Source organism: Enhydra lutris, unplaced genomic scaffold (genome assembly GCF_002288905.1).
Source record: "Enhydra lutris kenyoni isolate GAN:26980312 unplaced genomic scaffold, ASM228890v2 scaffoldscaffold33, whole genome shotgun sequence".
NCBI classification, from domain to species: Eukaryota; Metazoa; Chordata; class Mammalia; order Carnivora; family Mustelidae; genus Enhydra; species Enhydra lutris.
The window spans coordinates 3286794-3313994 of NW_019154117.1; the positions used below are offsets into that span (position 1 = coordinate 3286794).

Here is a 27201-nt window from a genome sequence, read left to right on the forward strand (position 1 = left end):
TCAGAACCCAGATCCCAGACGACCTTTGAAGGTCCAGTCCTAATAGCCGCACAAATGGGCCGGGAAGAGGGAGCCGCAAGCAGGATGAGCGGCCAGGCGGGGAGTGTGCAGAGGCCGCCACTTCATGTGGGATCCAGCAGAGGGAACTGCGGGGTCAGGTATTTGGGGAGAATGCCACGTTCAAGGGCCCAGAGATGTCTGAGATGTCCAACAGAGGCGTAGCCCCTTCCAGGGAGGAGGATGGGTGCCTGGAGCCCAACCCTGACCCACCCTGAGCTCCCTTGAGGTCCTGGAGGTGCTCAGCCACAGTGTGGGATAGAGGATATCTGCCTGGACACCCAGCAGGATGGAGGGAACCAAAGCTCAGACAGAAGAGGCGAGGAGGGCACCAGGTGCTACAGTTCTGTATTTCGTAACACATGGTACATAATGAATTCTGCCCTGCCCCCCCGCCCCCATGCTCTCAGCTGTGCCTCTGGAGGCTCCCGATGGATAGATGCCAGGCCTCTAAAGGCTGCCTATCCCCACGGGCTCTTCTGGCGGCTCCTGCAGGCTGGTGCCAGGAGCTGCAGCTTTGGGGTGCAGGGCAGAGCACGCTTTCCGAGGGGATGGCTGGCCCACGCGTCCTGCTCTGGGCCTGCGGCCCCAGCCCCTGGGGCTCCCTCCCGCCACCCCCACCATGGGAGCCGCCGCTGGCCGATGAGCAGGAATGACACAGACAGGGTTCTGTACAAAACCTGAAATATTTTTACTCTTTTAAAACTTTGATCTAAGCTGCCTTAGACCTTAGGGACTCGATACAAGAGTAATATGAATTGGGAAATAAAACACTTTAATAGCCACGGTAAACTTTGTTAGAAATGTACATGTTGCCAAATAATAATAATAATAAACTTTAAAAAATAAAAGAGAGAGAACAGCTGGATGGCCGGGTTAGATTATATAAATGTTCAACAAGGACGGGAAAGGAAGCCTCGCGGACGCCAGGACGGCACAGTGAGCGCAGCCAGCGCCCGGCGAGCTCTCCAGCCAGCCTCGGGGCCGGGCCTCGCGGACACGGCCCCTGGGGACAGGCGTATAAACAAAGCTCATAAGAAATGTACAAATATAAAAAGCTACAAACATTAATAAATTACAGCATCACAAAACACAGAAACACTTCACAAGGTGCTAAGTAAAATAACTGCATCCCCACCCCCTTCGCCAACGAGAAGGAAAGAAAGAGCTGGTGTCCGAGTCGAAGAGCCCTCTCCCGTCGCGTCTGGAGCGGGTCTCGCGCACGGCTGCTGCTGCAAAGACAGACAGAAGGCTCCACACACACCCACTTGTTTTTCAGGCAATACCTTAGTTCCTAAAAGAAAAAAGTAACACCAACAGGAACAGTAAACAGAAAGAAGGAAGGCAAAAACCAAGTGTTCATCATACTCGGCAAAAAACTCGTATAAATGTTAATGACGGACTCTCTAGAAAGAAATTCCTAAAGATACTTTTACTCTTATAAAAAAGAAGTTATTGAAAAAGCTATTTACACGCTACATTCTATGAAAAATATGCTTCAGGAGATAGATCTAAAATTAAAATACAGGATTGCCTGAGAAACAACTCCAGCCCCTCTGTGTTGACGGGCGGACATTCGGTCCAGGGTCCACCCAGGGACTCGACACCAAACACGGACAGATGACAGACAGACGTGCCGGGCCCCGCGTCCTCGGGCCGCCCCGCCGCCATCCGCCCCGCCAGGCGGGGTGTCTCAGCTGAGAAGTGCTTCTCGGAGTGTAGCCAGTGGGGCAGCGGGGGCCCACCCTCATGGCTTAGCCTGGGCCCCTAGGCCCCACGTCGTGGCTGGGCCTGACCCTTCCAGGGGGACCCCATCACGGCGCCCCCAGCCACTAACACACTGACCCTGCTGCCGGCCCCAGCATCCCAAGAAAGGCCCTGGCCATTCGGGGCACGACACCCACCATCCGGCCCGCCGGCCACCGGCCGGGGAGCACAGAATCCCCTCTCCTGGCCCGGCCTCACGCTCTCTGGACTGTCTGAGAATCACTCGGGAAGAGTAGGGGGGCACATAAGACCCCACTTTCTCCTCCTCTTCCTCTCTAGTGTTCTTTGCCTTTTTTAAGCCTCTGGAGGCTACCAGCCTGTGGCCAGCTCAGACTCTGGGCCTGGTGAGCTTTGGCTCACTCCTCCTTCCTCAAAGGACTCGTGCTCCCAGCAGAGCTGCCGAAGCCCTGCGATCACACCCACAGTCAGGGGTGCCTGGAGGCTCTCCTGAAACTGGAATGGTCCTCAAACGGGCAGGGCTGAGTTTCGGGAACTGGTCACTCTAAGCAACTTGAGAAAGGATGTCTGTCCACATCGGTGAGCTCCGCCTGCTGAAGCAACAGATGCTCGTATGGGGGGAGTGGTGGCCGGGAGGGGGCCAGGCCCTCCCCAGGGTGAGGCAGCGCGGCCACCCTCCTGGGGGCTGATGTTCTAGCGGGGCTCCGGGGGTCCTGAGCGGAGCGGAAGGATCCTGGCTTTCCAAACTTTAAAGGAGCAGTTTTCCGTTCCGATGAATTTTCAAAATTTTCCCAAGCCTCTGCTTGGCGGTGGCCATGCCCTTCTTTGTACGTTTTCCTGTAGGCAGGGAAGGAGACGGGAAAATGCCAGGTGAGCGAGAGACCAGAGGAGCCCCTACTAGACCCCCGTTGTCTCCGGAAGATGGACCTCTTGAGACCTGAGCCCCGGCTACTCCAGACCCTGCAGAACCACCAGTGGCCGGCAGAGTGCCCTGCCTGAGGCTGCACTGACAGGTACAGGGGACAGCATCACTCCAGAGTGAGGCCCATCCTCCCACCTGGCAGCAGGAGCCATGCTCCTCGTGTCCGTGGCCAGCTGGGTCTTATGTCCAGAATGCAGGCAGATCAGGGGCCTGGGGAGAGTGATGATCCAAGGGACCTAGTCGGCAGTCCCACTGCCAAATCGCGTAGGGGAGCCTGGATCCCCTCACGCCCCGCCCAGAGAACCCTCGGCAAACAGCTAACCGCACCCCAACTCCAAGCCAGGCTCCAGCGCCGAGGCCACCAGCCCGGCCTCTGTCCCATGAGGGACCGTAGCTCTTGGGTCTTGAGAGGGACCATTTCTTCCCCACACGGGCCAAGCACATGGCTACGGACCCAGGGCCACGGTGGGACAGAGCAGGCCGCGGTCCCTGCAGTGCTGACCGAGAGCAGGGCTGCTCAGGGCGCGCAGGCGCGGTACCTTTGGCAGCGGTGTTGTTGGGGGAGGACGCAGAGGGCCGCCTCTGTGTGAGGAAGACCCCTGGGGCCATGGGCTGGGAGGCACGGCCAGCCTGGGCCCCTGAGAAGGCTCCGGCTGCGGTGTACTCGTGATCCGCCAGGCTGCTGCTGTGTGCCTCGGGCGGGGGCTCGGGCGAGCTGCCCTCCTGTGAGGCCTGGCTGCTGGCCGTGCTGGTGGAGGCCGGGGTGGTGGAGGCCGGGGTGGTGGAGGCCGACGTGGTGGAGGCTGATGTGGTGGAGGCCGACGTGGTGGAGGCCAAGGCCGAGGGGGAGGGGGTGTTGGGAGCCGGCTTCCTTTTGGTGTTCTTTTTCTTCCTGCTCTTCTGCTCCTCCTTTGAAGGAAGCATAGGAGCCAACTTCAGACGCCAAAGAGCTAGTCCCCAGTGGCAAAAAGGGATAGGCCCACGCCCACTCACCGCAAACCCCAGAGAAGCGCCGGGGCCTGTGTGCAGACCAGCATGCCCCTGCACAAGGGGACGTGTTCTCTGCCCCTCACCCCCTCACACCCCCAACAGACTCAGAGCTGCCGGGGGACCCACTGCCAGCTCCCACCTCCCCAGCTGCCCACTGCCAGGGCTCAGCAGTACTCAGACGTCCCCAACCCTGTGACAGCTCCCAGCCTGGGCGGGCTGGCCATAGGGCTGGAAGGAGCAGAGGCATCTGGGGAGCCTGAGCCCAGGCAGGGCCCCTCCTCACCTGCTGGGACAGCTTGGCGGCGGCAGCTGCCAGCCCGGTCTCGATGGAGGCTACTCTGGTGCCCTCACGCACAGGCCTGTCCTGCCTTGGCACCGACGGGCCGACCCTCGCTGTGGGAGAGACCACCACCCTGCCTGGAGCGGCCACCCATCCCCTGAAACACCCCCCAGCCTCCTTGACCCTGCCCCAGTCTGTCCCTGAGTCACGGGGAGGGTCAACATGAGCCCCAGTGGGAAGGGCCCCCATGCCAGCAAGACGGGAGAACAGGCAGGGGGTCACACAGACAGTGGACCAGACCTCCACCCCACAGGCTGCCATGACCCAGCCAGGTGCAAAGATGGGACGAACTAGGTGAAGGGCTGGCCTCCTCAGAGCCCCGGTCAGGCTCCCGCAGGCAGCCAGCCCCACCAGCGCCCCTCACAGTGCCAGGGGGCTCACAGCTCTCAAGCCAGAGGGATGGGCAGGGGATGCGCTGCCCAGCCCCCGGCACTACCTGTGGGACTGTAGGGAGCATCGTCAGAGCCTTTCCTCCGCTTGGACCGGGACTTGAAGACCGGACTGTCCTCATCAGACTCCAGGGAGGGGTAAACTAGGGGGGCAGGGGGAGAAAGGCCTGAGCCGGCAGTGCCACTGGGGGATGGGGGCTTCAGGTAGACCACACGCACAGGCACAGGCAGCCCCAGGGAGGGCAGGGATTGGTCAGACAAGAGGCCCTGGCAGCCCCCACAGGTCCCGCCCCAGCCTGGCTGCAGTGTCCCCTGTGCTTCCTTCTCTGCAGCTGTCAGAGAAGAAAACATCCCAAGTCCATCGGAGGCCGCTGTCCCAGCGAGTCTCCGATGACGGAGCCCCATCCAGGAGCCCTGGGCGACTCCCAGGTGCCTCCACTATAGCTGTGTCCTCGCACCCAGGGCCTGCCCCCCCACCCAGCAGGCTAGAAAAGAGGCTCCCTGCTGTCTGTCCACCAGCTGGGGCCGGGCCAGCCTCTCCTTAAGAGGGCGCTCCAGGGGCAGGAGTGTGAGCACAGGGCATCAGGACCACACCAAAGGCAGATCCTGCACCACCGGGGCCAGCATATCGCTGGCCCAGGGGCACCCTACACATCCCCGAGGGGCAGGCCGAACACGCAGGCAGGTGCGCATTCCTGAGCCCTGCATGTGCGGGGCCCGGAGGACTGGGGTGGGGCGTGAAGGGTCATGCCCCTCAGGGTCCCTGTTCTGCCCCCCCTCAGATGTGGGCCACTCTGGGCCTCGGTGTTGCTATCCACACAGAGACACGCAGGGCAGATGGGGTCTCAACGTGTCTGTGAGTATATGGTCATGTGGGGGATGGCTGGGCTGGTCCTCAGAAGGCAACATGGGAATGGACCCTCAACCCAGCACGCACCCTCCCAGGTCCCTGCCCGGGGGCACCACGGCCATGGGCACACAATGACCCCTGCACCCGCATTCACAGCAGCAGTGTCCACAGTGGCCAAGAGGAGGAAGCCACCAGGCGTCTACCGGCAGTGGACATGGGCACGTGTGGGGCCGTGAAGAGCCCGTGAAGGACTGCCTGCACCCAGGACCCGATGCACGTGGACGGGGAGACCCGGGGCCGGGGCCGGGGCCGGGGCGGATCTCCTTCTGGGTAGTGACTACGGCACGCCCTCCACCGAGTTACTTGCTTCCTCAGGCCGACTTCTCCATGTCCTAAAGAATGGCCAGGGGTCGGCACAAGGACGAGCCCCAGCGGCACCGTGGAGAGGCCCCCAGGGGGGCCCACACCCCCACAGGGCTCACCGTAGTCCGAGTCCTTGAAGCAGGCGTCTAGGTGGTCCTGCTCCTCTTCATAATCGTCCAGGTCCACGCTGTTCTTGGCCGCTCGCTTCAGCAGCCGCTTGCCTGCACTCTTGCCGCCACCCCCATTCTTCCGGGCACCATGGGCCACCAGTGAGCTGCCCTTGGCCTGGCCGGCGCCCCATGTGGTCTGCAGGCAGGAGTCAGAGGCCTGCAGGTTGGCCATGGACAGCATTCCCTGAATGGCTTCCTGCGTGCTGGGGGAGGCTGGGGGCTGGCTGGAGGCACAGAGAGATAGGCACTCAGCCCACGGCCCACGGCACTCAGCCCACGGCCCACGGCACTCAGCCCACAGCCCACAGCACTCAGCCCATGGCCCACGGCACTAGGCCCACAACCCACAGCCCTTAGCCCATGGCCCACGGCACTTGGCCCACAGCACTCAGCCCATGATGGCCCACGGAACTTGGCCCACAGCCCACGGCACTCGGCCCACAGCTCACAGCACTCGGCCCACAGCCCACGGCACTTAGCCCACAGCACTCAGCCTATGGCCCATGGCCCATACCCCATGGCCCAGCCCACAGCCCATGGCCCACAGCATTCAGCCCACAGCCCATGGCCCATAGCACTCAGCCCACGGCCCATGGCACTCAGGCCACGGCCCACGGCACTCAGCCCACAGCCCATACCCCATGGCTCAGCCCGCAGCTCACGGCCCATGGCATTCAGCTCACAGCCCATGGCCCATAGCACTCAGCCCACAGCCCATGGCACTCGGGCCACAGCCCATGGCTCACGGCACTCAGCCCACAGCCCACAGTACTCAGCCCATAGCCCATGCCCCACAGCACTCAGCCTACAGCCCACAACCCATGCCACTTAGCCCACAGCCCATGGCCCATAGCACTCAGCCCAGAGCCCACAACACTCAGCCCAGAGCCCACGGCATTCACCGCATATAGCCTAAGGCACTCAGCCCACAGCTCATGGCTCTCAGTCCATGGCACACATACTCTGCCCACAAACCCACGACCCATAGCACTCAGTCCACGGCCCACAGTACTCAGCTCACAACCCACATCCCATAGCCCACAGCACTCCATCCAGGCCCACAGCCCACGTACCCTCCCACCAAGTGGCCAGAAGAGAGCTTGGGGTACAACATAGTGGTAGTTTATGATTCCCACTTAGAAAAGGCCAGCTCTCTGCCCCCACACTCTACAGGGACAGAGAAGGGCGTGCAAAGGGGACATAAGGAGATGTGAGGGAGAGGAAGGGGGCAGAGTGAGAGGGATGTCCATTCCTGTCTCTGATCACAACTACTCTCTCCCACCTATTCTTTACCTGATGGCCACACAATAGCTCAGATCCTTTCCCAATGCCACCTTGTGCTGACCTGACCCCAGCACCCACTGTCCTCTGGCTCCAGGTGCCACTGCCCCCAGTGCCCTGCCATGCCCCTTTGCCCACCCCACTTCCCCCCCATCTCCTCCCAGCTATACCAGCTCCCCTCCCTCCAGGACCCAGTGAGGCTGTGCCACCACCTGGCCCCGTACTCTCTGCTGGCCTGGGCTCTGGGAAGGAGAGGCAGGCTCCCTCGCCACCCCCGTGCACAGCAGGGTCCTGGATATGGCTAGATGGAGAGAGCTCTCCAAGCCCAGGCCTGGGCTCCTCCAGAAGCTTCACTCTCCTTCTCAGTCCAGTGGACCCTCCCATGGGATCCTTCTGGGCCTCCTCAGGGGACCTCCTCAGCTCAGCCCAGGAAGCTCCCAGTAGCCCTGGCCCAGCAGGGAGCTCCCCTCGGGGGCCATTTCTGGCCCTTGTCCTTGCCTATCACCCCAGCCTGTGGGCCACTGGGAATAGGACAGCCCATCCTGGCCTGCAGGGCCCCCAACCAAACCACTGCATTGGGCACTCCTAAGCAGACCCTCCTTCCACTCCCTGGACCCCCAGGAGACAGGAGCAGGAGCCAGATATGGGGTGAGGGACCCATAGGCCGGCTTAGGCCTCCTCCCCATCACAGACCCAAAAGGCCCAGGGAGCAACTGCAGGGCCCCATCCTATGTCTGACCTCCAGCAACCCCCCCACCCTGCCTGCCCCATGTGCCCCCCCCAGGGGATCAACCAACTTGCAGGGCTACTGTGACCCCAAAGCAATACCCAAAGTGTCAGTGCACACAGACCCTTCTGGGGGGGTTCTGCAACATGTACATCTCATCGGCTCTCACACCACGGCCCCCAACCCCCACCACCAAGTGCTGGATGCATGTTTAGTTAAGACTGTTAAAATGAAAGGGGCCATGTGTCCCCACTCAGAAATGAGAGCTTCCCAAGCCTGGGGCTGGAGGGCTGGGGGAGACTGAGTTGGCCCCCGGGGAGCACAAACACAGAGTGTCCCCCCAGGTCCTGGGGGCCCCGTGAAGCAAACTGGGACAGAAGCTGTCCTGCCAGTCATACCTGGCGTCCAGGCCAAGGACTCTGGTCTCCGCCCACAGGCAGCCCTCCACAAACACCACCTCCCCAGGTCCCATCCCAGACACAATGGACCACAGTGTTCTGGTTTCTACTGGAACCAAATAGGACTGCAGTTCCAAAGCCAGAAGAGTGGGAAAATCAGTCTGGGCAGACCCCTTGCGGAGTCGGGAGCTCCTGGCCCCTCTGCCCCACCCCCGTGATGCTGCCTGCCCCGACCAAGCTGCGCGGCCAAAGGGCTGTCCAGGTCCGACCAGGGACACACAGCGTCTCATTGCTGCACCAGACCGCCGACCTGCACGGAAACAGCAGGAGCCCCCAGCTGGCCCAGCACCCACGACGCTTGGCTCTCGGGCATGGATGTGGCCCCACCAAGGCTGGGAAGACACCAGGCTTCCCACAGGGACAGGAGGGCAGGGGGCCAGGACACCCACTATGAGCGTCCCCCCGGAGCCGGCGTGGTCCCAGCCCAGCTCCGCTACCCCCGAGAGGAGGCCAGTGGAGCCCAGGGCCGCACGTGGCATGGGCCGCCGGTCTATCCACATGGGCCGGCAAATCAAGGGGCAAAGTCGAAGCAACACACATGGAAAATAATCTCTTAATCCTCCAATTATCATACCAAAATCCTCTCCCCTCACCCCCAGCAGTAAACACTCCACAAACCATCCACAAGAAATTAACATATTTCCCTCCATTTTTTTTTTCAGCTGTTTTTTTTCACAACAGCGAAAACTTAAAACAGAGCAAGCGGACCATCAAAAACTGACCTGCTCTCCAAACGGGAGATTGGGGAGAGGAACTGCCCGCGGCAGGCAGCAGGGGGTGGACCTGGCAGGCACGTGTGCACACAACGCGGGCGGGTGTGAGGGCACATGTGCATGTCTGCAAAGCTGTGAGCAGCACACCCACACGCTGGCCACCCTCCTCCCTGGGGCTGAGCCCATGCCACAGGGCCGCTCCTAGAAAGGGGGTCACAGGCCGACTGCCCCCAGCACAGGGGCCTCAGGCCAGGGTCCTGGCATAGCACGTCTGACCGAGAGGGTCCCATGTCTGCACATGGACAGAAACCCCTGGGCACTGAGCGGGAGCGCACACTCAAGAGGGCCACCAGAAGGGCTGCCAACACCCCCAGCCCCCTGCTGCGCCCCCAGGGAGAAGGTGTCTCTGGCTGTCTGGGAACCCAGCCTGGCGCACACCACAGACATTCCCAAAAGAAGGCCAGCTGTTTCACCAGCAGAAGCCCTTCCCAACACGGCCTAATCCGCTTCCCTGGGCTCCAGTGTGTCTGATGCCGGCAAGGGGTGCGGCCTACTTGCCAGCTTGTGTAGCTCTGGGACCTCAATTCTGGACCCAGGTTTGGAGGCAGATCGAGGGGGCCGAGCACCACGCAGGCCGCGTGAGCCCCACCTTCCTCAGGCAGGTCACCCCTGCCTGATGTCACTGCCCAGCACGGGGGCCTTCTGGAGTCCCCACCCCCGGGGTCCGTCATCAGGCAGACAGGGGATTCTGGTCCTGCCTGGGCCGCCTTCTGGCAGCGTGCCCTTGACCCAGCTGTCCTGCGTGGGAGTTGCTGCTGTCCCAAGGACGAGCAGGGCAGTAGAGGTCCCCTGTTGGGGACGCCCTGACCCCTCAGTTATGTCTGTGGTACTTGTGAAAATCCCCTGTAAAAAAAACTGACCACAAAGCTTAAAAACCAAGTTTAACTAGATGGAGAGTCTTCAACCGGGACCATCACCACAGAAACGAGCAGAGGCCCTTCATCCAACAACATGCGGAGGGGTCCTCCATTTCTCTCCCATCAGCGGCCTGGGCTGGGCAGGACTGGGCTGGAGGGACCCTGCCACCTGGGCCTCCCCAGCTGCAGTGAGGCGGCTCCCAAGGCGGCTTGGGTGTGGTCACCTGGGAACCCAGCAGATCCAGCCCCACCTCTAGGCTCTTCTGTCCCCAAGCTCGGAGGCGACCATCTCCCTCCCTGCAGGTGAGGTCTCTGACGCCTTGGGTCGCAGAGACACAGGGCCCTTGACCAGAGCCCAGCCCTGCTCCTCCACAGACTCCCAGGGAGGGCAGCCCCTACAGACGTCTCTCAGGCTCCCCCCATCTACACATCCAGGAGCTCCACAGACTCTGGGGGCCAGTGGACCCAGCCCCCACTCATCACCCTGGCGGTCGGGCACCACCCCTGCTGGGGCAGAGTCCTGCTCTGGCTGCCCTGACTCTGGAGGGGGCCCAGGTTGCCCCCTCACGCCCACTGCCACAACCACCACACCCCACCTTGCACATGGCCCGGGCCCTCTGCACACCTGTTGGGGTTGTACTCAAGTGCTCCGACCTCCTCGCTGGCCTGTAGCAGGTCCAGGATGCCCGCCGCCGAGCCCACGCCCTCCTTCTTCACTTTGGCGTTGCGGGCGGGCTTGGTGTCTGTGTCGATGTGCAGCGAGCCCTCGTCAGAGGAGTCGTCACTCTGCTGCTGGGATGAAGCCACGGGTCAGAGGCAGTTTGGGGGAGAGCTACTATTTCCCTTTGGCCATAAAAAGACGTTTCTCCGAGTCTGTGAGGAGCTAGCCCTTGTACTGAGCACCGCGGGCAGGGCTGGAGCCAGGGCTTTCTGCTGGGACTGCCAGCCTGCCACAAAGGGCAGAGCGATCTTCACGCCCTGCCCTGTGGCCCCATGAGCCCCAATTCTGGCCACAGATGTGAGAGGAGCCGTGTGGCTGGGCAGGAAGCAGATGGGAGCTCATGCCCGGGCTCGGAGACCCCAGTCAGGCCCTGGCTGCTGGCTCTGTGGGGACCCTGGCCTCCTTGGAAACAGCCTCCATGTCCTGGGTTGGAGGTGGCCTGACTTCAGCTCCCACGGCACAGAGCAAGGCCTGGCCCCACATCTCCCCATTCATTATCTTCGAGGGCGGGGCGGCCACTCACTGAGACCCACAGACTTCTGTGTGCTCCGTCTTCATCCCTCATCTGTGGGGCCCATGGCCAGAACCCAGGCCACCCTCCCCATGAAAACGCCTGAGACAAGGCAGAAGATGACCCCTTTTGCAGTCCCCACGCAAAGCCATGAGGCATGTCCCACTGCATGGCAGGACTGCCCGAGAAAGGGAAGGACCCCTGGCTTGGCCTCCTGGGGCCCAGCACCCACGTCCTTACCTTGTAGAGTGCCGAGTCCAGCTTTGGCTTCGAGGCGGGCGTGGGCAGTGGCTCCTTCCCGTCCAGCAAGACTGAAACACAGCAGACGTGCGTCTGGCAGAGGCCTCGGGAGGACGGCCCGCTCCCCACCCTCACTCCCTCACTCACAAGACAGATCTCTCCTGGGGGCGCTCCTCTTCCTCCTGATGGGAAACTCGTCAATCTTGAGCTCCCCGTCGTCCGACACGTACTCGTACTCGTCCCGCACCGGCTGGGGCTTGTCCTCCTTGAAGCTCTGAACGGCCCCAAACACACCTGGGCTGGGCTGCGGCTTGAGGGCCTTGGAGCTGGGGTGGCACAAGTGAGTCATTCAGTGCTCCCCCTGCACTCCATCCTGGGCCTCAAAGGACCAGCCGCTGGCCACACACGTCCCCATCCCACAGCCTCCTCCCAGCCATTGTGGCCCCAGCGAGGACGGCGCGTGGCCCCGGGGTGCATGCCCGGCCCTTTCTTGGGCTGTTAGAAGGCGTGCCCCTCACCGCCCCCTGACCTGGGGTCCGGCACCAGCTCAGTTTCAGACGGAGCCAGCGCCGATAGCCTGGGCTCCCCTCCTGGCTATTTCAGAAAAATAAATTCCGCTGTCTTCCATATGGGCCTCCCTGTCAGCGCAAGGCAGGACTCTGGCCGCACCCAGCAATGGGGACGGTGGGCCAGGACAGGGCCTGCATCAGCTGCCAACGGGACGGCCCCCACTCCCCAGCGGCAGGAGCCCTGCGGGATTGGACAGAGCAGGAGCACACACAGCTGTCTCCTGCTCCTGCCAAATGTGGCCCCCAAGCCCCCGGGGCCCCGCACCTGACCTTCAGATCCATCAACAGTGTGCTTAGGGCCACGAGGTCAGGGCAACGGGGCCCTCGGACCATCCCAATCCCACCTGTTCGCGGAGCAGCCTCAGCATGATGCTAAGAGGCCTCCGGTATGACGCCCCATCGCACCCGGCTCTGCAGGGCCCCATTTCCCCACCGCCTGCAAGGAGGACACTGAAGCCCATGGCAAAATGCTGGCCCCCTTCCCACTGGGATGCGCCGCTTCCCCGCCGAGGGGCACCCACCCCAACTTCAGACTCAACAAGCAAGTGCATGAGGGACCACGGCTGGTCCGGGCTTCCCAGCAGGCGAGGGGTGGCTGGCTTTCGAAGCTGGTCAGCAGACACACACCCATTCCACAGTCTAGAACGCAGACGTGCCCACTCCCACACACACATGCCCTGCCAGGCTGGGTGCTCCACCTCTCAGATCAGTGCCCCCCCCCCCGCAGGAAGCCTTCCTGATTTCTCAGGCCCCAGAGGCCCCAGAGATTTTTCCTCCATAGCCCCCATCTCAGCCATAATTTTAGGTACACTTGAGAATACTGGGTTCACACTGATCACTGGGCCCAAGGCCAGGACCCTGACCCACCCTACCAAGCCCAGGACAGCAACTGGGCTAACACCCATCAAGTCACACTCTTCCCCTCTGCACCACCCCCACCCATCAGAGCTATCAGCCCGGGAGGCAGGGAAGGGGTCTGCCTGCTCAGGAGGTGAGCCTCACCTGGGAAGCCCTCCATGAGGGCATGTGTGTGTGTGTGTGGGGGGGGGCTGCATGTGTGACGGGGGAGGGGCACGTGTGCATGAGGACACACATACCCCAGCAGTCTCTTGTTGAAGGAGAACGAGAACTTGGGGTCCTTGCCCCCTGATAAAGGGCACTTCTCCAGCCTCTGCTCTTCCTCCATCTTCAGTAGGGAGTCAGGTTTGCTGTTCTGAAAAGCAAACCCAGGACCGTCCTTGAGCCCCACACAGGCAACCAGTGGGCAGAGGTGCTGGGACAGGCCAGCCTCCTCCCTCTGACCGTATCATCCTGGAAAGCCCCTTCTCTGCAGCCCCTGCACGGTTTGGCTCCAGGGAGTATGAGTTCAAGGCGGGCTATCCATGAACTCAGACAGTGATGCACTTGGCTCCTTCGGCCAGAAGGCACCAGACCCTACAGACGATGGCCCCACAGAAGCCACACTTACACCCACACCTTCACTGCCCGCCCTGGGGACAGGAGGAAACGCGCCTCCACTCATACCACCAAGCCCATGCACACCCCCACACACCCCCTTCTCACAGAACACAGCCCCCCAGAGGGCAGGTCCACACACCTGCACACACCTGCACACACACACGCCTCACCTTGTACTTCCACTTGGCTTCTGACTTGCTCTTAGTTTGCTCTCGGATTTCTAGCCTCTCCATGTCATTCTGCGAGCTGATTGCCTCCTTGTTGGGCACACTCAGGACACTCTTTGTGGCCTAGGAAACAGCAGTCATGACCCAGCAGTGGACGTGGGAGGGTGTCGAGGATCCCTGAGGCTACAGGGCAAAGCAAGAGCCACACAGCACAGAGCCCCTGCCTCCCGCAGGCTCACATGCAGCAGCCCATCCACCCATGCATCCGTCCATCATCCATCCATCCATCCATCCACCCATCCACCATCCCACTCATCCATCCTTCCATACACCCATCCACCTACCATCCCATCCACACTTATCCACACATCCATCCATCCATCCACTCACCCATCCATCCATCCACCCATCCCTTCCACCCAAACACCCACCCAACCATCCACCCACCCATTCATGCACTCTCCCCCTTCTTTCCTTCCTTCCTCTCTCCCCCTTTCCTGCCATCCATCCATCTGTTCATTTGTTCGTTCATCCATTCTCTTTGCCTTAAGGATGAGAAAATTGATGTGCCCCAGTGCAGCCCTGTGATGTTGGCCTTAGTGAGCCTGGTAAGCCAGGGCCACCACTGACCCGTCCCCACCCCCAGCTAAGAAGTGGGTAACAACCTCCCACTAGCAGGAAATCACTCAGTGAGGCTTGGTCTTGGGCTCATGGCCCCGAAGACCACACTTTAGGGCCTCTGGTCATACTGGTAGGTCCCCAGGGCCAGGTCCGCCTCTCTCACTGCCTGTAGGGGCTCAGGCCCCTCCAATAACTGCCCACATCATCAGTCCCCTTTCCGCCTCCCTATTACCCTCCACTGGGCACTGGCCCACCTTCAGATCTCAGCCAGTGCTTGGGTCTCAGAGACAATACAGCCAGCTCGTCCCCCCAAACGACCCTGTGTGGTGCCCCCCCGTCCCAGCACAGACCCCACTGCCTTCCCTGTGAGGCTCTCTCCCCACTGCGCCAAGCTCCCTGGGGCACAGCCCACCCACCCCAAGCCTCCAGCACAAGGACTCTGCAGCCCCAGCTCCACCCCACAGGGGAGATATCTGGGAGCTCCGACCACAGGTGGCAGGGTGCGGCTACCTACCTTGCCTTTCTTGGGAGGCTCGATCTTGGTCAGCGCCTCCTTGGTGTGGGCCTCCAGCAGGTCCAGGTTGGGGATGGTGGGCGAGGCCGCACCCCTGCACTTCTTCCCTTTTTTCTTGCCCCCATCCTTGAGCTTCAGTGGCTTGGGGGGCTTCGGGGGTTTGGGGGGTTTGGGGGGCTTGGGAACTTTGGACGGCTTGGGCATCTTCACGGTTTTGGGAGTCTTTTTTTTGGACACTTTCTCCAGGAAGGACCGCGGAGGGCTGGCCTCAATAGGGGACGGGGGCTCCTCTTTCTCCCGACCCCCGAAACAGACTTCATCTGAGGAGACTGCGGGGGTCACTTCGGGTCGGGCGGCCTTGGAGGCATTCTAGGGAAAGGAGAAGGAGAGGTGGCCAGCTGCCTCCCTCCAGCAGGGCCTCAGCCCGGGCTATGGCAGACGCTCCCACAGAAAGGACCTCTGCCCACACTGTCATACAACACGTCTGTCTACACCACCCGCTGGACATGTTCACATCTATCCTACAGCTCCCGTGTGACACGCTCACATCTGTCCATACCACTGTGTGATACGCTCACATCTGTCTGATCACTGTGTGACACACATTTATCCTACAGCATCGTGTGACACGCTCACATCTATCTACACCCTTGTGACACACTCACATCCATCTACACCATCCCGTGACACATTCATCTACATCACCCGTGTGACAAGGTGCCATTTGTCTACACCATCAGCCACCTGACCCCTCCACCTCCTTGGTGGAGACCACCATTCTACCCCATGGCACGAAGAGCCTGGGAGCAGTCAGGCTCACACAGGCAGGGTCTCCAGCGGCTGGAACCGTCCTGCCTCCAGACCCCTCCCCACCCACCTGGGGAGCTCCGGCTGGGAGGCCACGGGCAGCCACAGGTGCCTCGGAGTCCCCATCACGCCAGTGACGCTGCCTTAGAGGGCCACGGGAGGAGCCATCTCAGACATGGCTGTCCCTGGCAGGCAGGCAGAGGGTCCCCCGGCCAGGGCCGGCAGTCCCCCCAGTCAGTCCTACCTCGCTAAGGCGGATCTCTTTGGCGAGGTCTTTGATGAGCTGGGAAGGTTTGAAGTGCTCTGGGAGCTCGTCCTCATGCTCTGCCAAAGCCTGAAGGGCAGCACACGTGGGGCCAGCAGTCAGCTGCCCAGTCCGGAGCCAACGTCCACCCATCCCAGGCCATGCTGCCCCTTGCCACTCACAGGGTCCCCAAGCAGGCTCGACAGCCGAGAATCCCGACTCACCCTCACTGTCCCTCCAGGTCCTCTCCTGCCTAACAACCCAGGACCCCTGCAGCCCAGACAGGCACGTAGGAAGGGCTGCTGCAGCAGAGACTGGCTGCATGGGTCCTGCGCTGGTCAGCCCCTAGCTGGACATCAGCCCATAAGAGGGCCCTGCCACCACCCCTCTCCACAGGGGGAGTAACAGAGTCCCAGAGAGAATGAGGTGCCTCAGGCCACCCCAGCTGGGCAGTGATACAGGCCATCCTCTCTTGCTGGGCACAAGGCTGCTACCATTGGCCACATGGCTGAGGTGAGGGAGAAGGGACACCAGATACGGTTCCAGGCCTTGAGGCCAGATATGTGGCTGTAGGACAGCCCTGGGAGGTCACCAGACAGCACTGCTGGAGGGCTCGGGGGGGCGGGGGGGCAGGACAGTGCCGCCTGGGGGGACCATGGGGGGGAGAGGACAGGGCTGCTGGGGGGGGCCGGGGGGGGTACTGGGCATACCATCAGGGGTAACTTGGGGGGTAAAATGCCATGTGCTACGGGGGCCACAACGGGGAGACACAGTACAAAGGGAGGCCCACATCAGAGAGTAAAGCCCACTTCTGAGCTGATGCCTAGGCTAGCCAGGGAAGCCAAGAGGCTCTTCTCTGTCCTGCCCTGAACCTAACCCTGCCCCACGCCTCGGGTGCACTCAGTGCCCTCTCCACCCTGTACCTTCCTCCCACGGACTCTCCAGGCCCCCTGACCTCCATCCCTCAGTCCCTGATCTGCTTCCCAGCACCCTGCTCCTGCTACAGGTGGGCAGGGGACACCCAGCAAAGGAAGGACCAGCACTGGGGAGGACTCCCCACCAGCCATGCTCCCCTCCAGTTGGAGACACACCTGGCCCACATCCCTACCTGCTTTTTCGTCCATGATCTAAAAGCACCATTGAGAATTTTAGCTCCTTGGACTAAATGAGGGGGCAGCTGCTTCCCAGACTTGTGAGAACCTGGCGGGAGGTAGAGGGGTTGGGTCAGGGGAGGGTGGCCGGCCACCTGCGGGCAACCTCACATGGCGGGAAGGGGGCGGGGTCAGGGCTGGACCTCCACCCACTGCCACCTGCCCAACTGCCAACGGTCCCTCTTGGAACCTCAGAGCCCTGTCCGAGATGCCCTGTACAGGGCAGGACAGCCCTCCCACTGTCCATTCGCCGGGGCCCCCAGGCAGGCAGCCCAGCTCGCCTCCTGCCTGTCCCCTGGCCCACCGGAGTGAGGGGCCATGGGGGTACCCACTCCTCATGAGCTCCTGCACAGCTGTGGTGGCTGGGACTCCAGGGACAAGCTGTGGCCACTGGGACAAGCATCACCCCTGAGACACCCTTGGGGGCTGGGCAAGCCCTGCAGAAAAGGGACAAGGCGCCCCCCTTCTGGCCAGGGAGCTGCAGGCAGAGCTGCCAGATCTCTCAGCCACCAGGTCACCGGCTGCTTCTCTGGTCTCCTGACAGAGGGGCGGACCCAGCAGGTCAGCGATCACCCTGTCAGACCGTCCCGGGGTATGGCTCTGCCGTCACTGCTCCCATCCCACCTCCCTGCCATGAGCCCCCAGTGCAGCCCCCGTGGGCTCCCTCCTAGGCACGCCCTCTGCCAGGGTGAAGCCCAGGGATCTCAACATGGGGACAGACAAGCCAAGATCAAGGTCCATCTCTTTAGCTTTCCCACCTCAGGCTGGAGCCGGTGTACAAAGGGCTCCGGACCAGGTGGCTTCAGCCTGCAGGGGGAGCACAGCCCGGCCGCTGGGAGCCAGGCACCCACCCTGAAGGCCGGGGAGGAGGGCGGGCATGCCACAGGGGTCCCTCAGCTTGTAGCCAGGGCCTCCCAACTTCCCCAGGGAGCCCCACTGGCCATCTCGTGAGGCGACACACGCCAGGCCTGGGAACACATGTCCCAGCCAGCATTCTTAACAAAACACCAACAGCCCCGCAGGCGCCATCCAGCCTCGTGCTGCACTGCAGGGCTCAACCTGGACCGGGCTCTGGCCACATGAAGGCCTAGCCATTACCCACCCCCACGCCCCCGAGCTCCGCACGCAAACCAGCCACCCGGAGTCACCGTCAGAGATGCCAACCTGCACACCCATACCTTTGAACGCCTCCAGCAGGTGCTTCCCCATGTACCAGCAGGCAGTTTCAAAGTTGGGAAACTGAGTCAGGCTGCCCAGTTTCAATCTCCTTTCCACTTCATATGCTCTGGAAACCATAGCAAAGAATTGTCCAGGGCATTCGGCTCTGAACAGGTGACACTAAGGGTGAACCCATGTCATAGCCACGACAAGGCCACACCAAGGCTACGCCACTCAGGCCTCCCCTCTGTGGCAGGGTGGAACAGGGGACCACATGGGAACGAGCGCCCTGCGTGAGGGTGAGCCTGTGGGCCAGTGCCCAGGGAGAGGCCTTTCAACTCACCCATCACCCTCTAAGGGCCACAGAAGCTGCCCAGGGACCAGGTCACCCAAGGGCAAACTCGGGGGGTGCCACCACGCTGGCCTGGCAACAGGGACCCCAGCAGGCATGGCCCTACCTCATCTGCATCTCCACGCTCAGGCTGTGCAGGAAATGTCCCGCGAAGGCCAGGCAGTCCACGGGAGTGAGTGTGGCATAAATCCAGCCTAGAAGGCAGGGGCGTGGTTAGCCCTTGACTTCGCCCTCAGGGAGGGCTCCCCGCTGCAGCTTGGGCTTAGGTCATCCCGCCTGCCCTGGGGCCCCTGTCCACCCTGGTTGGCTGCCCCCACTCCCCCTGCCTGCCCTGTGATGGGGAGCCTGCATCCACACTGGCTTTCCTGCCTGCCCCAAGTCAGCTGCCCAGCAGCCCCGACCCACACACACAGGACCAGGAGACAGGGCAGGGTGGCCACAGCCCAGGGAAATGGGCTCACCCCTAGACCACCCCTGAACACAAGCCTCGGCCAGGAGCGTCCCCCCCCCCTCCAGTACCACAGGTGACGGCTGAGCGGGAGGCTGGGGGCCAGGGCAAAGGCGGGGAGCCTGGTGGAGTGGATGGGGCGCGGGACAGGTCACTCACCGGAGGGGATGAAGAGCGTCTGGCCCTGCTTCAGGGTGCACTTGTAACACCTGTCCACCTGGTCGGCAAAGAACATCTCACTGTGGTTCGCGGCCGACTGCCAGCGCTCGTACAGGGAGATGTTGGCGGAAGCCGGCTTGATGAGATAGAAGATCTTCTCCCCCTGCCAACAAGAGGCCATTGGCAGAGCCCGACGCAATGCAAGGACAGTGGGGTTCCCCGCAGTGGGTCCAGGCGTGAACACCGCCCCCTCCCTGAAAGGTGGGGCCGTGTGGGCTTTGCAATGCATAGTTTGTGAGCAGGGATGAGTGTGGCACAGGAGCCCCAGCATGCCACACGCCGTGCTCATGCGACCCTGGGACTGTCACGTGTGCCACGGGGCAGTAAAGGTGGGACCAGCTGTCTGATGAATTTCAAGAAAGCTCTGCTCGTAAGAGCCCTGGGGTCAGGGCTGCTCTGCCCTGCAGGACCCAGGGCCAGAATCATGAGCCGAGCTGCCCACCCCATGTCGGGCTCGGGCAGGTGTGGGGAGACCCCAGTGGGTGGTTGAGCCCAAGCCTTAGGATCCCTTGTTCGTTTGTCTTCACATCTCCCTTCTTTCCTGGCAGGAGCCTCCAGCCCTGCCCCCACATTTGTGTGGGCCCCTCTTCCAGGAAGTCCTCCCAGCACCACATTCTCATCCTTGGGTGTGCACACCACAGAGCCCTGGGCTGCACTCCAGTGGGCCGCTTCCAACTGCTTCATGAACCCCCCCTCCTCAGAAACACGCAACATGTGACCCCATCCCTCTGCCTCCCGAGGGCCAGACTCCACGTCCCTCCTGGAGAAGCTGAGCGCTGGCCCAGCTGGGCTCGTGGGGACCGCAGGTGACCCTGCATATGGAGCCGGGTGAGCCTACCTTGAGCACGTGGTACCAGGCGGAGGCGCCTCCCGAGTCAATGTGGAAGTCAGTGTAGCTGTCCTTCACGCAGATGAGACAGTACTTGGTCACCTTGGGCTTGGCCAGCAGCGCGTCATCGGGCCAGCAGTTCTCCACCCATGACAGCTTCTTGACAATGTCAGGTGGCTCCACGAAACTGGACATCCTGGGGCAGATGCAGGAGGAGGGGCACCAGTGACGGGACGTCCGCCGGGCCACCTGGCGTGGAAGGGGCTCCGGGGTCATGTCCCTCACCTACTTCTCCATCCCAGGCCATATGGCATCACTCTTGCTCTACAGACAAGCAAACTAAGGTTCCCGGGGGCAGAGGGAGCCCAGCTGCCGGGTGTGGCCATGGCAGGATCTAACACGGGTCTCCCACAGGAAACCAGAGACCGCCACTCCCTGGAGAGCTGGAGGTGGCTGTCCGGGCACGGGGGGGGCGGGGGGCAGACAGCAAATGGCACGTCTCGCACACAGTCCAGGCGCTCCCGGGCATCCCTCACTCGGAGAAAAGCGGCTGCTCTCCAGAACGGGCCAAGGGGCTGGGGATCCCTGTCAAGCCAGCAGACTCCTTTCCAAGGAGAACAAGGGAAGGCAAAGGTGGCCTTTCCAATGAAATGTCACCATCCTGATTAAAACACACGGTGCCGCATCACCACTGCACAGCCCGCAGTCCCTGGCAATGAGAGCCCGGTGTCCTCGCTGTCTCAGGTGGGACGGAACTGCACAGCCCCGCACTAAAGGCCATGCCTGCAGGACAAGACGGTCCTGAACTGCGGGCCTGGTCCAGCGACCCCGACCTCAACAGCATCCTCAGCAGACCCTCTTCCTTTAACTCTCCACATGTCCCCAGGTAACATCCCCCTCCCCGCTCCCCAGCGCCCTTCTTAACTAGTCCAGGCCCCTGCTGCCCTGGGGCCCTCTTGGTCCTCTGAACACCACCCATCAGGGCTTCCCAAAACCGCCACGAATGTCCTCTCCCTGCTTGATGGCTCCTCGGGTGCAAAGCTAGCCCGTTCTCCTGCCGCCAAGGCTATGGCTCCCTGCAGTCTCCCAGGGCCGAGGGGTGGTGTCCCAAGGCCCCCAGACACCCAAGGCCACCGTGGGTGCAGTGCAGAGGTAACCATGCATGTTCGCATCAATGACAGTAGGCACATCACTCTCCATCTGTCACAGCAGTTGCCTCTGGGGTTAGGGTACATGGGAGTCACTGCAGGACCCCCGAGGCCGCAGACCCTGAGACCGCCACAGATGATCTATGCGGTCAGGCCCAGCCCTTGCAGCCCCAGCTGACGTCCCCAGGCACAGACCGCACTGATTAAGTGGAGGCCACCCTCTCCCTCTCTGGTGGTGTAGACCAGAGTCCCAGCTGCTCAACAGCCTGGTGGGAAGTGTGCATGACCCCCGTGGTCCTCTGGTCAGGCCTGAGGACCCTGGAGGCACTGCACATTCTCTGCCAGCAAAGGGGTGGCCCCAAGAGGTCCCAGGGAAAACCCCAAGCCAAAGCATCCAGTCCCCTGGCTCTGCACCCGTGGCTCTCTATGAAGACCCAGGCTGCTCATAGCCCAAGCTGATAGCGATGTTCCCGAGCGTGCTCTCTGGGAGCAGAGCAACATGCCCATCACAACTCAGCCTGAGAGGAAATCCTTGCTGTGAACTCTCAGGTGGTGGCTTTGTCCTGATACCATAAGCCATCCTATTTCCCTTTATGCCTTTGCTGTCAGGAAGCTCACACAGAACCCAGCAGCCGGTTGCAACATCCTGTCGGGGCTCGTGGCACAGCTCTGTATTCTCCGTCAACGTGAGGCTTCCAGAAACTCTCCTACCCGCTCTTCTGCACATGAGCTATCTGGCTATGCCCTGAGCTTTCCAGAAGTCGGCAAGACAGGAAGGACCCAAAAGTGAAATCACACGTAAACGAAACCACTGTCACCGAGTCGGGCCCTGCGATGCACAAAGGGCCCAGCTGGAGAGCAGCAGGGATTTGGCCCAGGGGCAGGAAAGGGGGGGCCATGCCACGCCGGCCTGCCTCCATGACGCAGAAACCTGGACCTCAGTGGGCCCCAGTCAGCCACGGAGCCTTATGCTGGACCCTCCGCCCTGAGAAGAGCCATGAACTGGGCGGGCCCAGCCGGTGGAACTCGGGCTGAGATGGCAGGAGGGACCGGGGGACAGCACGACCCCACAGGGCTGCAGGTGTGAATTTGAGGCTGCGTCTGTGGACGTGTGCAGGCCCGTGGGCCAGTGGGTACACATGTGTGCACATGCGGAGACGTGTGTGGCAGTCTGCACAAGCGTGTGAGCGTGAGTGTGCGCATTCGGGAAGAGGACTCAGCCCCTGGCAGCTCATTTTCTGTTTTAATTTGTCACAGTGCCTAGGAAGAAACCCTGCGGCAGGCGGCCAGGGGGCTGGCGGGCGCTCACCTGGTGTCGGAGAACTCGAGGCTGGTGAGGTTGAGCACCCGTTTGCGGTTGGTGCTGTAGTAGTAGTCCACGAACTCCTTCAGCTTCATCTTGCAGTCTTTCTGCTTGGCGACATCCGTCACGTCCACGCTCCGCTCCGGGCCTGCGGGCAGGGCCGGGGGATGGTGAGCGGGGCAGGACGTGCCGGGGAGGCTGCCGAGCGGGGCTGGGCCTGAGGCTCAGGTGCCGACGTCCCCCCCGCACGGGCTGCCCCCGCCCTTCAGCCCCCGTGGGCCCCAGGGCGCAGGAGCCCATTGGCATTCGGGCCCCATGAGGGTAGCCACGAAACCAAGTAAAAACACAGGACGTGAGGCACCCGTGAACTTCAGACAAGCAAACGAAAAATATGTTGTTAGTCTGAGCACATCCCAAATAACGCCCGGAACGTACTTATGTTTTAAAAATTTTTTAAATCAAAAAACTATGTTTCTAGGGCACCGACTTATTCTGAAAATGGGTAAGTAAAAGGAAAAACATTTTTCCTGCATTTCCTGTAGTTGACGAGGAAAAGATCGGGTTAAGAATCACCGGTGACAGGAGGCTCCAGACAGCCCAGGAGCTGATGAGGGCGAGCACATCCCATCTGACTCCTAAGTACTTGTGGGACAAAGACGCACAGAACTCACGGCCTCGGGCTTCCCGACAGTCCACCGGGGCCGCGTGGACCCCAGCTGCGGGCACAGAGGAGCTGGTCCGTCACCACTCAGGCACCTCCCGAGCCCCACAGAAGTCCCGCTGTCCACCTGAAGGCAAACCCGAGCATCTGCCCAGGCGGGGCGGGAACCACTGGGGACACAGGATTGGGTTACAGGACACCACGGGCACATTGTGGGACGTTCTAGACCAACAATGTGATCCTCCAGCAACCTCAGGAACAGAGAGAGGCCGAGGGGCATAATCACCAAATGCAGTGTGCGATTCCCGCTGCCCGCCCAGAATGTGTGCACTGGGCCCCGGGGGTAACTGAGGCAGGGCTCTGGTATGAGTCATCAGCGCCATCAGTGCCACCGAGTGCAGGCCCGGGGCCCTGACACCGTTCTCACGCCATCTGTCAAAGGCAGGGGGCGACATAGCTGTGGGCAGGATGACACCGGCTCACAGGTGGGGAGAGCTCAGGGAGTGCTCGGTGCCAGGCAGGTAGGCCCCAGACCCTAGCTGTCACTCCAGGGGTGTGGCCTCACCTAGGCACTGGGCATTTCTCCCTCCCTGCCACCGGAGGTGGGTGGGATGCAGGCATTCTCAGGGTCTTCCCTCCTCTTGCCCTGGCCACTCTGCCATCCCCGTGAATACTTCGAGCCCCAGCCACCACGAGGGCCTCAGAGCCTAGCCATGCGGGCTGCAGTCACGTGGGCACCGCTGCTGGGGGGAGACGGCCTCACAGACCAAGCCAAGCACGCAAAGGCACTGCTTTCCACCCACAGCTGCCCCAACAAGGGCGTCCACAATGAAAGGGCCCCTCACAGCCCCCATTTTGCAGCCAGAATAACTGAGGGGGGACAGCCAGAGTCACACTCCATTTAGTGGGACATGCGTTCTAACTCCCAAAGGGAGCACGTGGCACAGGGACCAGCCGGGGCCTTCGTTCAGCAAGCAGGCCACTCACCCACGTAGTTCTCGACGTCGCTGACGTAGAAGGTGGGGGCTGGGACCGCCAGGCCCAACCCGTCTTTCTTGGGGACGAGGATGGGCTCAGCGAAGCCGTGCTCCTCCATGTAGCCCAGAGTGAGCTGGCTGCCTGGCACGCGGACCACCACGTCTTCCGCGCTGTGGGAAAAGTGGGGGTCGGGGGTCATGCCGGCCAGCGTCCCCGCCCCGCAGCTCCAGGACAGGCCTGGCTGTGGCCTCAGGGCCGGAAACACAAAGCCCCGGCTCCTGCCTCCTGCATGTTGAGAGGAGGCCTTGCCTGCAGCCCCACACCCAGGGCTCCCGGGGCAGCCACGGCGCTCAGACAGGGCCCTCAAGGTCCAGGAGGCCCATGATGGGGACATCCTGAAACCAGAACTCCTGCCGTGGCAGAGAAAGGCAGAAATGTGAGCGAGGTCTCTCCCTTTCCTCTCCTGGTCTACCTGCCTACCCTCTATTCCCCGCGACTCCTCCCTAGTGCTCGATGTCACACCCTGCATAGGGCTGGGGTCAGGCCTGAGGACACGGTAGATGGAGACAAACCCCTCTTCAGGGAGAGCCCACCCCCAAGACAAGCCAAGCACAGGACCTAGGGGCAGCTGTGTGCTGGGCACTGCCCGGGGGACCAGGGACCTTCGGGACCCAGCTGGAACAGCACCAGTGGTGAACTTAGAGACCCTAGAGAAAGACCCACGGCACAGCTTAAGCAGGGCAACCATAGTTGGCGGTCAGTCCAGTAGTGGGAATGTGCAGGCGGCAGCCCAGAGCTGAGCTGACACAGACTTGGGCTGAGGCAAGTGTCAGATTTGCCACAGAAGCGCCCATCAGACAGATGCAACAGGAGCTCAGAGGACTAGAGTCTGGAGAGGGAGGCTGAAGCCACTGTCCAAGGGGCAGTCTGGGAGGCCAAGGGAATGGACGTGAACTCTGAGGGCAGAGAGACAGCAGGGACCAAACTCTAAGGGAGAGCAGTCAGCAGGAGAGGAGACCGGGGAGACAGCAGTATCATAGCTCCAAGGAGGATGGGGCTTGAGAAGGGGCCCCAGGGCCATGTACCACCAAGGGGCCAGTGAAGGTAAGGATCGAGGAGACCCCCGGGGTTGGAGCACATGGTGAGAGGCCATTAGGCATGGACCAGGCGCAAGTGGTGCGTGAGTGAGGAGGAGGAACGCCGTGAGCAGCGGGGAGCAGCTCCAAGAGCACGAGAACAGGGCACAGTCAGCACCGGGAGGTGCCGGACAAACCCGAATCCCCTTGTGTCACACAACCCCACACGCCAGGCAGACAGAACGGTCCTGTGGGGACTGGCTGCCGTGGGAAACCACGTGCTCTGAAGGCCCCACCCCACAGACGGAGGCGGACCACGGGCGCACCAGCAGACCCATCTACCAGCGCGCGGGTCGGTGCACTGAGGACAATGGACAACTGGGAAAGAGGGTTTCAGACAAACACACTGAACACATTCACAGGGTAATGGAAGGATGGGGCAGAGAGCAGGGAGGGAGGAGAAACAGAGCAGGCGGCATGGACAATGTGTGAGCAGAAATTCTAGACATGAAAAACATTTTTGAAAAATTTTAAAAACTCAACGATGCATTCAATGGTAGCTGCCTGGGAAAAAAAATGGTGAATTTGATGAAATATCTGAAAAATAAGATAGAGAATGGAATAGAACTGCCATTAAAAAAGAAAACAGAACATTTTTTGGAACTGAGGTAAGATATAATTCTTCAAATTTAAAGAACTTACTGAGTCCTGAGTAGAATTAATAAAAACCAAATGCACATCTGGGAGCACTGTAGCATATCTGTGGTACATCAAGGACAAAGGGACAATCTTAATGTTTTCAGAGAAAAAAAACAGATTATTTACCAAGGCAACCCAAACAAACAAAACACCAACCACTAGACTGACAACAGACATCTCATGAGCAATAAGAGATGCCAAAAGACAACAGAATAGTACCTTCAAAGATTGCAAGGAAAATAACTTTTACTCTTGAATTTTAGATCCAGTTTAGAAAAATCAGAATCGTTTAAGGGTAAAGATGAAACGAAAACATTTTCAAAATGGAGACTATTTCTATAAGCCTTTACTGAACCACTAAAGGACAATAATTCAACAAGAGGGAAATCAAATCTAGAAGAAAGAAATGGGACTCAAGAAATAATGGAAAATTGTACCATGGATTTCTTACAACCCCTACTGAAATACCCATAGACTTCTCAGAAACTGACAAGCTGAACTTGGAATGCTGAATGGAAATGCAAGGCACCCAGATGACCAAAACAGTCTTTTAAAAGAAGAACAAAGTTGAGGACACTTACCAATTTCAAAATTCACTCCAAAGCTACAGTAATCAAGACTGTGTAGTGCTGGCATGAGAAGAGAGAAGAGACATACGGATCAGTGGAGCAGAATCAAGTGTCCAAAAATAAACCCAAACATCTATGGTCAACGGCTTTGCCTCAGGAACACCGAGACAACTCAGTGGGGAAAAAGTCATCTCAATAAACGGCACGTGGGAGAACTGGAGGTCCACATGCAAAAGAATGAAGTGCGATCCCTACCTCACATCATATACACAAATTAACTCAAAGTAAGTTGAAGACCTAAATACAAAAGCTAGAACCATAAAACGTACAGAAGAAAACACAGGCATTAATCTTCATGACCCTGAATTTGGCAATGGTTTTTCAGAAGCCAAAACCATGAGCAACAACAACAAAACAAATAAATTAGACCCCATCAAAATTATAAACTTTTGTGCTTCAAAGGACACCATCAAGAAGATGGAAAGGCAGCCCACAGAATGGGAGAAAATATCCGATAAATGACAAGTATCCAGAACTATTACAACTCAACAAGAAAAAGACAACCAATTAAATTAGACAGGGTTAGAGTAACTCGGAGTTGACTTCTGGAATCTGCTAAGAGCTTGGACATGGTCACTCCTGTCCTCACAACAAGAAAAAGTCTGAACAAACTGAAAATCGATGAATTTTCTTAGATTCACAGAGAATTAGGGTTATAGGGCAAACAGCCACCCCCGAAATCTGCAGCGACAGGTAAATACAAAAAATCACAACCGAGATAACCTTACCTGAAGTAGAAGCTGCTGGAGGCAGTTAGTGGGAGGAATACTTAAATGGTAATTTTTGATAAAGTGCA

The 27201-nt window shown here is 60.4% G+C and overlaps 1 protein-coding gene across 3 annotated transcripts in view; it reads right to left on the reverse strand.

Moving 5' to 3' along the window:
• Window positions 1-779: 779 nt before the first annotated feature.
• The window catches only part of LOC111153547 (PHD finger protein 2), a 68349-nt gene continuing 41927 nt past the window's right edge, over window positions 780-27201 (reverse strand). The window contains exons 4-22 of one of the 3 annotated variants that reach the window (XM_022512628.1): window positions 24011-24171; window positions 22369-22510; window positions 19921-20107; window positions 19023-19185; window positions 18522-18609; window positions 18084-18190; window positions 16863-16954; window positions 15755-15844; window positions 14704-15072; window positions 13572-13691; window positions 13041-13156; window positions 11522-11700; window positions 11375-11445; window positions 10528-10688; window positions 5756-6030; window positions 4471-4566; window positions 3978-4087; window positions 3244-3613; window positions 780-2619 (exon numbers count right to left, since the gene is read on the reverse strand). In XM_022512628.1, the coding sequence (XP_022368336.1) occupies window positions 2531-2619; window positions 3244-3613; window positions 3978-4087; window positions 4471-4566; window positions 5756-6030; window positions 10528-10688; window positions 11375-11445; window positions 11522-11700; window positions 13041-13156; window positions 13572-13691; window positions 14704-15072; window positions 15755-15844; window positions 16863-16954; window positions 18084-18190; window positions 18522-18609; window positions 19023-19185; window positions 19921-20107; window positions 22369-22510; window positions 24011-24171 (2986 nt within the window). In that variant the 3' untranslated portion in view covers window positions 780-2530. Of the gene's footprint in view, window positions 2620-3243; window positions 3614-3977; window positions 4567-5755; window positions 6031-10527; window positions 10695-11374; window positions 11446-11521; window positions 11701-13040; window positions 13157-13571; window positions 13692-14703; window positions 15073-15754; window positions 15845-16862; window positions 16955-18083; window positions 18191-18521; window positions 18610-19022; window positions 19186-19920; window positions 20108-22368; window positions 22511-24010; window positions 24172-27201 lie in introns of those variants that run through there. The other 2 variants (XM_022512626.1, XM_022512629.1) reach the window with 2 other exon arrangements.